The sequence below is a fragment of the Trichosurus vulpecula genome, chromosome 4 (assembly GCF_011100635.1).
Source record: "Trichosurus vulpecula isolate mTriVul1 chromosome 4, mTriVul1.pri, whole genome shotgun sequence".
NCBI classification, from domain to species: Eukaryota; Metazoa; Chordata; class Mammalia; order Diprotodontia; family Phalangeridae; genus Trichosurus; species Trichosurus vulpecula.
In genome coordinates this window covers 246,437,372-246,452,514 of record NC_050576.1, presented here as the reverse complement: position 1 = coordinate 246,452,514, position 15,143 = coordinate 246,437,372, and the positions used below count along the sequence as shown (strand labels likewise).

The following is a 15,143-nucleotide window of genomic DNA, read 5'->3' as shown; positions in this document are numbered from 1 at the left end:
GCCAGAAGGAACCAAAGGTACCATCTTGTCCAGGCCTCCACATTTTACAGATTTGCTCTCAGGGGAACAAGCAGAACCTAGCCTTCTTTACTTGAAGGTGGCTATCGTGGACTCTCTGAGTCTCATTTGATGCACCTTAAACACCCATAGTCCCTTTAAGTGATGCTCATCTGGTAAAGACTCTTCGCCTTCTCGGGTACCTTCCTCTGGACACTTTCCAGCTCATCAATGGCCTTCCTAAAATGTGGTACACAGAAAAGAGCCCCAAATTCCAAACGTGGTCGGACCAGGGCTAGGTACAGTGGGACCTAAACCATGTACATAAGGTAACTTTTAAGTAGAGGTGGGGAAAAAAAAGGACTCTAACTATATTTTAAAGCGGGATCAATCTCCGGGAGTACCTGAGTAATCAACATGATGTGTTGTAAATTAGCATGGCTAAATGCAGCCTTGTTGGAGAATGAAAAATAATGAAGGATTTCTTCCACAGACTTCCACAGAAATGGCATTGAGGGACGTTTATTAAGTTAAAGTTTTAATGAAATACTACAACAATTCTACAGGGCAGCTGAGCAATTACCAATGATGACTTGGAAAGCTTTGAAATACCAAAACCGTTTTCACGTGAAATAGTATATAATGTGAATCTGTCTGAACTTTCTTTTTATGCATTTGTCCAAAGTGTTTCTATACGCAGTGTTTGAGGGGGGCTGAGTAGACTGTAGCCTGCAAGGGTGATGAAAAATGCAAAAAGGAAAAGAATGGGAGATTTAATGACATGGAGATTTATTCACATTTCAGAACGCAGTATAAGGCCCATTGACCACAGGACTATAACTAATAAGGCTTTTATTTTTCCCCTACCCTGTTAGAAAAGATTTTCCCTTTGGAAAATGTCCATCTAGTGGGAACACAAGGACCACTGGAACTGGGGCAATGGAATACCCTGTCCCCCTCCCATTTCCTGTGTTTGGTTCTTTCCAAACTGTGGTTCAGCCTCTCCTTTGCCTATCTCCTCTTATTTTCTATTGACTGTTCCTCTCTTGTCTCTTTTTGATGAATTCAACTCAAATTCATAACCAAGGTCACTCTTAAGACCATGGGATCTGAGGGGATGAAGATGGCAGCCCAAGTTAAAATGCAAGAAAGAGTGCTGCTAATCATCTGGCTAATCTTCTGACCAAAAAGAATTCTTTGTCTATTCTGATCTAGGGACCCACATTCTTCTTCTTTCTAAGAAATGTGTGACCTGTTCACCTTGTTTTTCACTTTTTTAGACTGTACATGATGTGGAGAGGGGAAATTCAGAGCCCTGAGCTCACTTTGAATCATTATCTTGTTTTTTAAAACTTTCCATGTCATTTTGGTTACATTTTTGCTCACAACTAAGTGGAGTGAAGGCCTGAATTTTAGATCAAAAAAAAAATCAGCCTTGAGATCAAGGGTTGCCATAACACAACTGTCTAAACACCAATCTGGGGATATTCAATTTTCAAATAGGGTTCAGGGAACGTACAATGGAGGCCCAGGGTTCTTAAATTGGGGTTCAATCAACTATTTTAATAGCTTTATTTTTATAATCGGTTTCCTTTATAATCTCATTCATTTAAAAATATTTTTAAAAACATTATTCTGAGGAGTTCATAGGCTTTGCCAGCCAGCCAATCTAGGACTACCCCCACCACAAATAAAAAGGTTAAGAGCTCCTAGAGTAGATAAAAGAAAGTCTTCTTCCCTCTCAAGCAGGTGGCTACCTTGACCGGGCAACTGGCCTACATCCAGCACACTGCCCAGGACCTCATTAAGATGAAGAAAGTAGTCAATAATTAATACAACAGACAAAAGAAAGGCAGTACCTTTTGAGAGAGATTGAAAAGCTTGGTTTGATTTCCTAATTTAAAGAGCAAAAAAAAAAAATACTGAAGTTATCTGTTACAGCAGGCTGGCACAAGGAAATATGCCCAAAGAGAGGCTTTGTCTCCAACCCTGACATTCCAATCCCTATTAACATCCGCCACCATCACAGGGAACAAAGGGCCCCAGTGTCAAGAAGGCCCAGGTGGGCCCAGGCCTGACTTTCCCAGGGTCTGCACATGCAGGAGGGAGGACATCGATTTGAGAAACCAACAGGCTCCAGAAGGAGAGGTTCTCTGGGAGGAGGTCGACCCTGACACTGAGCTGAAGCAGAGGAATTCTGATCTAAGCAGCACGAGAAGACAAAGGTGACTGCCCCGCCTCCCCCGACCTCTCCCCCTCTACTGTGAGGAATGTACAGATAAAGGGAGGAATTCCAAACCCTTTGTGGACACATTCTTCTTTTATCTCTACCTGCAATTTCATCAGTCTGGGGGTTTCCACTGTTCAAACTCCCACCATATGTGAGGATCTGTAATTTGTCATCTGAGGGACGTGCTGGGGGCACCAAAAATTTAATTACTTACCCCCTTATTATAAAGCTAACCTGAGTCAGGGGCAGGATTTGAACCCTTTCACAACCTGACTTAGTGATGTTTCACTGTCAGGGAATTACCCAACTAGCACAGAAATAGAATTGTTCATGTCAATAAACCTTTATTAAACACCTACCTTATCATAGGGTCACCGAATATTAAGAACAGGGAAAGTAGGGGCCATGAATCCACCTCTCTTAATGTACAGATGAGGAAACAATGCACAGACAAGTGTAGTGGTGCGAGTGTGGAACTGAGGACCAGCTTCAATGCCTCAGACACTTAAAAGATATGTGAAACGTCTCTGATCTTTAGTGTCCCCTTCTATAAAATGGGGGGGGGCACCCAATGTCACTTGGAATTCTAGAAAGATCTTATTTCCAGGCTTATTTCACCCCCTTCCTCTTCTTATAGCTTAGAGTACTGATCAGACTCTGTCCTCCAGCATCACCTCACCTTCCCTCTGGCTCATGCCATCCTTCCTCCACCATCTTTATCTGCTCAGGCCCCACCGGAGAGCCACTTTCTCCAGATCCCTTGGCCCTCCCTTCCAGCCAAAAGCTCCTCAAATTGCCCACATTTCTTTCCTTGAAATTTTCTTTTGCTGCATCCCTCACCCCTAGTCTGAGTTATTTGTTGACACGTTTTAACCTGACGAAAGGAGACAAGACAGTACCAATCTGACACCTTCTTGGACTGAACTATGCTGTAGGTATACGTGTATAGATATATACATACAGTACACTGTATATATAATATAGTATATACACACATAGGATAGCATATGGATAGGGTATATATATATAGTACAGATACTATATATACTACATACATCCTATAGCATCGTATATATACATATAGTATATAGATATATATAGATATAGGCATTTGTGGACTTTCATAATTTGTAATTAAATACATGTATTAATTCATCTCCTATTTATATTGGACGGATCTTCCACATATGCTTGTGGAGACCTCCATTCAAACATAGGCTCCATGAGAGTAGACATTGCTTTATTCTTTTTTTTGAGGGTGGAAGGCAGGGCAATTGGGGTTAAGTGACTTGCCCAAGGTCACATAGCTAATAAGTGGGTCAAGTGGCAAGGCCAGATTAGAACTCAGGTCCTCCTGACTTCAGGGCCTGTGCTCTACTCACTGTGCCGCCTAGCTGCCCCCCGATTGCTTTACTCTTTGTCCTTGTATTGGCCAATTGCCTACTGATCAGCCTCCTGGACAGTTCCACAAAAGAGGAATGCCACATTCAATGTAATCCAACAACCATTTACTCAAGACCTAGTATGCGCAAAGTGTTATGCAATACACTTAACTGAAGAGTTATGAAGAATTCAGATAAATAGTTGGGGTACATAATCTCTGAAATTCTGGGTCGCTGTTTTCTGTTCCCCAAGTCTACCAGGGCTTACTGTCCTAGCCTGGGCAGTGTGAGCATCCTCCGGCTCCGCTATGAGGGTGACTTGGCCTTCTACAAACCCCGTCATCTCCAGTCAGGCTGAAGAGTGCTGGCAGATAACAAGAGGCCAGCTGACCTCCTCACTTATCAACTCCAAGCCAAGTGGGGCTACTCCAAGTCAGAAATTACATTTCAGGCCCTTGACCTTTCAAAAAACTTCCAGAGAAGGCTGTCAGCCCCAAGGGGAGCACCCAGGTGCTCAAGGTAGGAGTGTGGCAGTTAGCCATTCCAAGGCAGGCAAGAGTGACAAATAATAAAGTACCAAAGTACTGGAAACAGAATCCTTACTGTAGCTAATACGATTTGGTGGGAATTAGTAGCAAGCCCCACCCCTTGCCCTTCCCCATTCCCTGCACTCTCCCCAATGAAAACTGCTGTTATCTAAGATGCCTGTCTAGGGATAGAGACTAAATCTGAAATTTCACTGCTACCTAATGCTAGCACCTCCCTCCCAGGATTATCTCTTTCTTATTGATGTGGATACAGTTTGCATGTTGTCTCTACCATTCAATGATGAGCTCCTTAAAGCAGTTCATTGCCTTTTACTTTAGTCTTAGCACTGAACACAGTGCCTAGCAGATAGCTCAATATATGCTTTTTGACTTGAGGGGACGTCCAGATGAGGACACTCCCTCTACCAATGAAGGTCTTCATCCTCTCTGTAAAGTATAGTCTTAGAAAGCTTCCAATATCACTGAGAAGATAAATGATTCACCCAGGGTCACCCTGGCTCTGATGATAACTTTCTAAGTGCTAAGATATTCCGCATCTCATGACGCTTCATCAATATTGACTGATCATGAGTTTCTTCCATTCCTGGGAATCTGACTGCATCTCTCCGCAAACAGGCATGAGGGGCAGAAGGGCCCTTGGAGGAGATGCAGTTTACTCTCGCTATTCTTAACTCTCATCTCTATATTAATTGTAGGCTACTCAGGTTCCAGAGATACCATTCTGGCTTTCTTCAAAGACTGAAATCCTCAGGGATGATGGGGAGGGAGAACATCCTCCCTATTCAGTCTGTGTGCCCTCTCATTGTAAAAACAGGAATGTCCCCAGGATGCTAATTTTAAAGTAAATTTCCCATGGTATAAAAATAGTTACACCCCTAGAACACTAATTTTAAAGTTGGCTTTTGACGAAGTTTGGCTTTCCTGCTTGATTTGGTCTAAAAATGAGACCTCCTTGAAAACATTCCCAACTACCTGAAGGTTGCCCTAGAAGACTTATCATCCAGGATCTTGCTTATAATGAACTCATAAAAGGGACATGTTCAACTGGGGCTTGGCGGTTACAGGAAATAGGATAGTGTCCGATCTAAAAAAACCACAAAACTCCTGTGAATTTGGGCTTAGAAAGACCATTTTTGTTTCATACCATAATCAGGCGCTAGAAATCACGGGAATGGGTGCTTTGAGCTCATTAGGATTTCCATGCAGAAGTGGTTTCTGCCTATAGTAAGAGAGCTTAAGTCATAAGCTTCGATGCACCCCGGGCCAGAATCCTCCAGCCGAAAGTCACCCCCATGTCTCGCTGGCCCACTGAGCAAAAGGGACAACGAAGAAGCAACATCGATCCAGTCCAAACCAAACCTAAACAGCATCTTGTCTACAATACACTCGCCATAGGGTTATCTTTTCGTCAACATCACTTCTCAGTCCTAGGTAGTGTGGTGGACAGGACACTGGAATCAGGAAACGCTGAGTTAAAATCCTGTACTAGATATTTACTAGGTATATGGCGAGAGGTACGTCACTTAACCTCTATCTGTGTAATTTCTAAAAGGAGGCTAATATTGGGACCTACCTCCCAGGGTTGTTGAGAGGGTCAAATAAGATAACACCTATAATGTCTTTTTCAAAGAATTGTGTCCTTCTTATGACAGAAGCTATTTTGGCCTTCAAAGATGGAATCAAGCAATAAATTATGTTTGAAATGAAATATAAATAAACTTCCATTTTTCTAGATTAGCTCTCCCTCCTGAACTGTCTGAAAGGAACAGCATCTGGTCTGACGAGGTGTAATTATTTGGAGTCATTCACGTGCCCCATCTTTTCCTGAAGACTAATTGTTTTGGCCTGGACCTCATTGACATCTGCTGGCTTGGATCACAAGAGGAGAGACTTTGTCAAAGCAAAAACTGTCTCTGACATTTTAACTTACAGAAATCACAGGAAGCAGAAAATTATACAGGGTATGTGACAAAAAAAAAAAAAAAGATGTAGCCTGTTAAACGAAGTATGAAGAGGAAACAAGGCACTAAAATATTGTTCCTGTGCTAAGAAACATGTTGGAGCAAGCATGCCAATTCACAACAAATTCAGAATAGAGTGACTGGGCATTTTTCCATATGAGATTATGGCTTTTAGTCAAAGTTTGTGTATATATGTGACTGTGTGTGTATGGTGGTGGCAGTGGGCGGCAGGGTGGGCACAACAGAAACCACCATTTATACATATACTTCAAAAAGAGATGCATACTTTTTTTCCATCTGGACCTATGGATTTCAGGAGGGACAACTCCTGGTGTGAAATTGCCCTCTAACAATCCAAAAGGACAACTAGTCTGCAAATGATCATCTTAAAAAAAATTGATACCTTTGGTTTTTATATCAATGCTATTTCACATTCCTTTCCTGATTGGCCACATGAGAGCTTGAGGAAGTCACCTGACACACAGGCAGATGAAGTGAGTGGTCCAGAGTGACACAAGCCTGTGGGTCTCCAAGGTAGGACTTCAGCTTGAGGTCTTTCTTACTCCAAGGCAAGATTTTTATTCACTATGAACGATCACCTGTCCATAACTATATGTCTATTTCTTTGCATCTATCTGGGCATATACAGTATAACACAAATAATATATGTATACACAGACACTGATATAAAGACATAGGGATAGGTACAGATACAGACATCAGTGAAGATGTAGACATGGATGTTGGTGTTGGCATGGGTCTGGCTAATAGATACCACTGTAGTATCAGTACCTTATTTGCAACAGACATCTTGTAGAGTGAACAGAGACACTAAGATGTTAATTTATTTGCTCAAGATCGCCCAGACATTGTATGTAAGGGGCAGGATTGAAACCCCAAAGTTTTATCTCAGAGGCCAGTTATTTCTAAAATACACCATGCTGCCCTTCCATTCTGATCTCTCTATCATATCCATCCACGTATCTATCTATCCAGCCATCAATCATATCAATTTATTTATCCATCCATCCATCCGTCCATCCATCTAACGTATCATCTATGTATCATATCACCTATCATATCCATCCATCAATCATATCCATCCACCCATGTATTCATCTATCTTATCATCTACCTCTCCACCCATCATATTCATCTATCTATATATCATCTATCTATCCATCTATCATCTATGTATCATATCATGGTATCTATCCACATATCATATCAGCTATATCATATCATGTCATTTATCATATCATCTATCTAACTATCCATCTATCCATCATATCATCTATCTCCATTTTGTGAAAACAACATACACAGAAAAGAAACTTTTATTTCAAAAAACAAGTAACTCGTGGATTTACCTTGGGAGTCAGATTCATTGGACTTGGGGCTACTTCTCGCTCGCCTCTCAGCCTTCTTGATGCCGGGGCCCCCGCCCCCGCCTCCCCCGCCACCACCGCTCCCGGCATTGTGACCTTTGCCGTAACCATTGTAGACAGCTGTGCAGTTGTTCAGGTGGCTTTTGTAGAGAGAGGAAGGGGGGCTGTTGAGACGATTCTGGCGCTCGGTCTGGCGATCCTTCAGTTTTTTGTGCTGGGGCTTGCTGTACTGGTCTTCTCTTGTAATGTAGCTAGACATTCCGTATAGTGGTATGATTTCTGTAACAAAGGATGAAAAGTTTACTGAAATGACCCTGGGAGCCATCCCCAGTGGCTTGGGCTTTTTCCCTCCTCAAATTACCTCACTGTATTTACTTCAACTCAAGTCAAGCATTTATCAAGTACCCACTGGGTACAAGGCACAGAGTTGATCTGTTTGCATGCTGCCTTACAGGAGAAGAATTTAAGTCCCCTGGGGATGGGAGCTGTTTTCAATTTGAATCTCTAAATCTTGGATGCCTAGCATCTGTGGTTTGCAAAGAATAGATACAGAAAAGAACCTGCAGTTATTAAGTGCTTATTACGTGCCAAGAACTATACCCTAAATGCTACACATGCTAAACACACCTAGCTAATACATGTTGATCGTCACAACAAACATGGGAGATAGGAGCTACATTATAATTTTACAGTTAAGAAAACTGAGGTATGCAGTGTGTTAAGTGAATTGCCCAGGGTCACACAGCTTAGTCTGTGTCCAAGGCCAATTTTGAACTCAACTCTTCCTGACTTCTGGCCCATTGCTCTATCCGTATAGTAGGTGCCTCAGAAATGTTTGCCGAAATAAGATGACCCGAAAATGGCTGAGGATATCAGCACTGACTCACTCACCTTGCTCTCCATATAGTGTGGGGGGAAGATGATGCTGTGGGAAAAACCCGGGTGGCATATCTCCAGGTCCTGTGACGGGTGGATAGAAAGCCGTGTGTGAGTTGTGAATAAAGTGAGGATGATGTGCGAGGTACGGAGGTAAGTGATGGGTTGGAGAGATGGCCGAGGGGTAGCTTGGGGGGTAACACTCGGGAGACTGGGGTGTGACCACCACTCGGCGGACCCCCGTGTTGTCTTCAATCACCTACAGAGAAATGAAAAAGGAAAAATATGTTAGCGAACGCTTTGAAGACACATGTAGTCTGACATCAACCCTTATCTTTTCTTTCCACATAAAAAATTTAAGTGTATACTCACTACAAACTCTACTATTAAAATATGCTAATATTAATTAACACATTTTAATATTAAAGTATTTAATATTAAAATAGCACTTTGTGGTTTGTAAAGCATCTTGAAAGATTACCTCACTTGATCCTGGCCAGCTCTGTGAGCTGGGTGTAATTGGAATCTCCATGTTACAGATGAAGAGACTGTCCATGATCACATGGTTAGTAAAAGATTAAGGCAGAATGAAAACACAGGGCTCCCTGACTCCAATTAGAATGCCCTATAATGTCATTGTTAAAAGACAAACTAATAACCAGAAGATGTTCTCATAAACTAGTTTACAGTGAATAACAGAGAAGTCTGAAAATCTTGGCAGAGAATGATGGTCCCAATACTAGAGTAGTCTCACCACCCACTTATTTCTTTTTAAGCTGCTGCAATCTGGTTTACACCTACTGGTGCGCTACAAAGGTCAGGGATAAATGCCTCAGGACCAGATGCAAATGTCATTGTGAAGTCAACAAGCATTTATCATATCTCATTTTCCTGCATGTCCCATCCTTGAAATTAACTGCCTCGTTTCTTGGCTTATGTGATATGCTGTCGCTTTATGGTCCGACTATCTCGTATTCTGGGCGACTTCTTTCTTCTCCAGCCTCCATAGTCCTTGATGGTGCTTGGTCCTCCTTCCATCTGTCTATCTTCTCTCCCTAGATGGCCCCATCCATTCTTGTGGCTTCAACTCTGAGAACTAGTCAGGGATTTTCCAAATCCTAACTTCCAATCTCTACTCCAAGCTTTACTCTACATTTCAAATTCACTTGGATGTCCTGCCATTTGGATGAACTTCTGACGCAACAGATCCAACTGAAAAGACATTCTTCTCTGGGCTTGGGTTTGAGGGACGAGCTCTTTTTCATGGCTAATTTATAACGCCAGACGTGCCTTCTTCCCATCCTTGATATGAGGCCATTTTAGGGTGAACACATTGAAATGAACAACCTGTACACATCTCAGGAGGATGAATATAGGACTAATCTATTGTCTTTGCTCACCTATGTGTATTTTGTATTCCTCAAGTAGAATGCAAATTCCCTGAGGGCTACACTACCTAATTTTTATTTTTGAATCCTAAACACAAAGTATAAGACCTTGTTCTGTCCATCACAATAAATTCTTCTGGCATAATTGAATGAATATCCAAATTAGGTTTTAGAATTTATAATATTTAAGTTCAGCCCTTGGAGAATTAGAGCGGGAAGTGGTGCTTGGGGGACATCATCTAGTCCAACCTATTCTTTTTATAGATGAGAAATTTGAAGCCCAAGGTAGTTTAAGAGACAAGGCTGAGAGTCCCGTAGTTGAGAAGTACCATAGTTGTAAATGTGATCCCAGGTTATCTGCCTCCACACACCATGTTCTTTCCAGGGTACCAAGCTGTCTCCCTTAAGAAGCCTCTATTGAAATAATTACTTAAAACATTCTTAGAGGAGGTGGAGAAAAGGCAATTGGGCTCTCCCAAATTCTCCTCCAAACAACTTTAAATAAAACCTCCAAACAAATTCTGGAGCAGCAGAATCTACAAAAGGATGTGGTAAATCAGCTTTCCAGTCCAAGACAATTTAAAAGGTCAGCAAGAAAGGTCTGTCACACCAGGGCGAGAGGGGAGCATAGTCCAACATGGATCTCCTTAAAAAGCAAAATTGGCCACATGGATAAAGATGTATAAAAATCCACTGAAACTGAGGGGATGCCCATCAGTTGGGAAATAGCTGAATGGAATACTACCGTGCTATAAGAAATGACAAGCAGTATGCTCTCAGAAAAACATGGAAAGACTTACATGAACCGATGCAAAATGAAATTCGCAAAACCAGGAGAACATTGCACACAGTAACAACAATATTACATGATGATCAACTATGAACGACTTAGCTGTTCTCAGAAATGTATGATCCAAGACTATTCTGAAGGACTTCATGATAAAAAAAATGCTATCCACCTCCAAAAGGGGGGGGGGGGGAAACCTGATGGAATCTGAATGCAGATCAAACCATCCTTTTTTTTTTTTTAACTTTCTTTTTCTTTTACTTTTTTTTGAGGGTCTGTGTTTTCTTTCAAAACATGACTACTTGGAAATACGTTTTGCATTACTTCACATGTATAATCTATATCAAACTGTTTGCATTCTCATTGAGAGGGGTGAGGAGGGAGGGAAAGAATGTGGAAACCAGAAATGTAAAAAATGAATGTCAAAAATTGTTTCTGCATGTAACTTGGGAAAGATTACATATTAAACAAATTGAATGAACATATTCGTGTGTGTGTGTGTGTGTGTGTGTGCATGTGCATGCATGTACGTGTATTTGGAAACCCATACAATTGTTTATCAAAGAGGAAGAGGGAAAGCCCTACCTCTTCAAATAGGGTTTTCCATTTTTTTTCTCTTATAAATTTCTCTTTCCAGTCCTCCTGACAGAACAGCTCCACTCCAGCCCAAGATATATCACCCCAGAAAAAAACATAAGATCAAGCGACAAAGAGGGAGTCTCCCTTGGTTTGAGCTTAAGAGAAATATTATCTGGGCACGATTTTGTAATGAGATGCCAACTCTACTTATCTTTTGCCTAGATCAGGCTCTAAAGTGACAGGCACTTGTAGCATTAATACTTTCATCAGTAAAGAAAAAAAAATCTTTTCACCTTCAAAATTTAATTAAGCAAAGGCTTAAAAGACATCTTAGAATCACCTAGACAAGAATGGTTTCTAATTTTAGAATAAAAATAGGACTTTCATTCATCTGGGCATCAGTACATATGCTTGCTGGTATTTTTAGGCTGTCTCTTTCTAGAACCCAGAGCAGAACATAATCATTGAGGAGAAAGAAGAGAATGACAAATGACTTTGAAGAGTCACATATATTGAGTCAAGGGAACACAGGGACTCCTTTTATCCAGGTGTTGCTGGTGCTGTTACATAATCCATGGCAGAGACAGATCAGAGGGCTCATCGAAGATGTGAGGACCATCCTGCAGCACTTTGGAAACATCAAATAGGGTTGATAATGTCACAGGAAATATTAATACCAGGAGAAAGGACTGTGCCAGTGAAGAGACTGAAAAATACCTCCTCAAACCACATGTCCCATAAGCTGGAAGCCTGCCTGAGAGGAAGGGGCTACACACACGACTGTTACTGATAGACGGGTAACTTGAGAGTAGTTTAGAGCATCATAAGTTTAGAGCAGGGAGGGAGTCCCTATTTTTATAGAAAGAGGAAAAAAAAAAACTTGCTGAGGGTCATGTTGGCTGTAATGGAGCCAGAAGAAATGATGGGGGCAACAGTCTTAGTTCAAATCCCCCTTCTGATATTTATGATTTGTCACTTATAAGTTTCTGAAGCTTTGGTTACCTAATGTGTGAAGTGAGGACTTGCGATTAATCAATCAAAAAATAAACCAATTTTTCAGGACCTGTTTTGTCTGTACAAGTGGAAGGCATCAGACCAGATCCATTCTTTGTTTCTGTAACCCTGGTGCCTAGGACACTGCTTGGCTCAGAGGACATACTGAACACTCGATGATTGAGGGATGATCCTATGGTTAGGGCTTTGTATTTGGAAATAGTCCATGTGAAAAGGATCAGACTTTGCGAGCCCTGTCTGAGTCACTGACTCTATTTCTATAAGGCCTTCACTTTCAGCAACCACAGCCAAAGATTCTTGGGATTATTCTTCCAACGTAATCTTACAGCTGAAAAGAAGTATAGATCTGGCCCAAAGTTCTTAATCTACAGACGAAAAAACTGAAGCTCAAAGCTCTATGTTAGTGAAACTTGGTCCCATTTTGAAACTTTGTGACTTACTCGAGGAATCTGTTGTACTTAATGCTAAAAGTTTTATGGCAGCTTTTGATAGAGTGTGTTAAAGTTCTGGCTTGATTTTTATGAGAACACCCACTAACAGTGCAAGTGGTTGTAAGCTAAATATCTCTACATGGGTCCTTATAAAAAAAAAGGATTTTCATTGATAATTTTTCTGTTCACATTGTCTAGATTTCATATGGTGTCCCTGCCCCCCCACCCTAAGAAAGTAATTCCTTATAAAAGAGCAATTTAAAAAGAGAAAAGAAAATGATAATGATAAACAAAAAATGGCAAAATCAATATATTGAAAAAAAAAACCTGGCATTACGTTTCCTGCCTATTAATGCGCTTCCTCCACATCTCTACAAAGGAGCACAGGGATATAGTGTTGCTGTCCCTTCTTTGTGGCTAAGCTTGGTCATTCTAATTTTACAAGATTCCAGATTGTTTTGTGGCTGTATTCCTTTCAATGTCCATTGTTACAGTTGCTGCATACTGTTCTGCCTCTGCTAGTTTTGCTTTACATCAGTTCATAGAAATCTTTCAAGGCTTCTCCAAACTCATCATTTCTTAAGCACAGCGTTATTCCATCATATCATAAGGATTTTCGAATGACTGAAACGCTTTTACACATCATTTTTCATCAATTACTTCAGAAATGGCATACTAAAGTCTTCATATATTGACTACTTTGGGGGGAGGGGGAGGCAGTGATGTCAACAGCTGCCAAAAGGACACCTCTCAAGCAGCAGCTGGTTGGCATGATGGACTGAGTGTTGGATTTAGAGGCTGGAAGACCTGAGTTCAAATTATGCCTCAGAAAATTAAGTTACCTAGTCTCTCTCACCTTTCACCCTTTATGTTATAAACTTGTTGAGGGCAGGGACAGTCTTTCCTTTTATTAATTGTATTCCCGTTGCTTAGAACAGTGCCTGGCACTTAATAAATATTGATTGGACTGGATTGAACCTCAACTTTTCTCATCTGTGGACTGGGTAGAATAATAGCACCCATGTCACAGGGACGATCAAATGAGATCACATGGGATAAAGTGTTACATAAATGCCATTTTTTATTATAATTATTAATAAGGCCCCATGACCATCAGGAGAGGTGCCTTCAGTATGAAGGCTCTCAACCTTAGGACACAACCTCCTGCAATGAAATACAGATCATTCTCCAGAGCAAGTGGCCCCAGAGCTGTGAGACAGATATGACCCCTGATCGGTACTTGGCCTGGGGTACTAAGTTGGCTCTGGAAGCTGCAGGGGCTAGGGTACTAGAGCAGAAGGGACAGGGAAATCCCAGGATCAGCTGGGGGACCCTCAAATATTAAACATATCACCTGTAACAAATGCGGCAAGTGCCTTCACTGTCAATTATCACCTTTTTTTCTCTATTAGCTGATAATCAGCTGAGATTTAGATCATGGTACCAGATAGGCTGGGGGGGGGGGGGCGGAAATAGTGGACTAACAGGATGGAAACTCTAGACCTGGAAGAGGCAGCTCCTTATCATTTTACAGATGAGTAAGCCAAGGCCCAAAAGGGCAACATTTTATGACCAAGATTGAGCTGGTAGCAAACAGGAAGCAAAGGACTCAAAGCCTTGACAATCATCACTTAAATATATCTACCTTTAATCTTAAATGTCCAACCTAAAGCCAGGGCAAATAAAATCTCTAAGACAAACACTTCTGCTTAAACATTTTTCCTGTCCAATACTGACGTCAATGGGCTTTCATTCAAAACTCTATATTAATCAATCAACAAGTTTTTATTAAATGTCTTTAATGTGCGGGACCAAGTTAGGCATTGTGAATACAAATAATTAATTTCAGAAAAATGGTTCAAGGAGCGGTTTCTGTGTTGCCTGGAGGATTGGGGGGGAGGCAAAGAAGGAAATTAGTGACCATTTTCAAGCATATTAGGAGATATAAGAGGGATGGAGGGCAGCTGTCTGAGCTTTCCAAAAGTTAGGACATAAGGAAATGGGCTTATTTCAGAAGGGTGGGGGATTTAGGCCAGACATCAGAATTTCCTGCCTGAAGCAGACTGGAGACGCTGGAATGTTCTCCGTTCCACTGAAGATTAAGAAGAGGATGGCCCAAAATCGGTGGATCACACAGATGAGTTGTCCAGATTCCTCTCAGCCCGATGTTTATATGGAGTGAGTTTATTCATGTCTTAAAGACAATGATGGTCCACTTAAAAAAGACATTCTCCAACAACTTTTACTCTATCACTTCCTGAACGCTGGCTGGGCAAACCTTGTTCTGGGCTGCCATCATGAACCACATCCCAAGAGCCTCTCTCTAACTTGGATCCTCTATGACTCCCTGCCAAAGTGGGAAACCCAACAAAGCCTACCAAGCATCTCCTACCATAAACACCCAAATGACCTTCTTTGGACACATGAAGAAAAGAAAGCCAGTCTGGTGAATAAAGAGAACACAGGACTGATCAAGTCTGCATCATCCCACTTTGGTCTCTTGCCCAACTCAACGAATGCTGTGGACTTATTCTTGCTGTCTTCTGATCTCTTTTAAAGAAG

General features: G+C 41.4%; 1 protein-coding gene across 1 annotated transcript in view; it reads right to left on the bottom strand.

Moving 5' to 3' along the window:
- FNDC3B (fibronectin type III domain containing 3B) overlaps window positions 1-15,143 on the bottom strand; it is a 390,617-nt gene that overhangs the window by 139,066 nt on the left and 236,408 nt on the right. The window contains exons 5-6 of the mRNA XM_036753943.1: window positions 8,398-8,641; window positions 7,489-7,785 (exon numbers count right to left, since the gene is read on the bottom strand). Coding sequence (XP_036609838.1) covers window positions 7,489-7,785; window positions 8,398-8,641 — 541 coding nt within the window. The remainder of the gene's footprint in view (window positions 1-7,488; window positions 7,786-8,397; window positions 8,642-15,143) is intronic.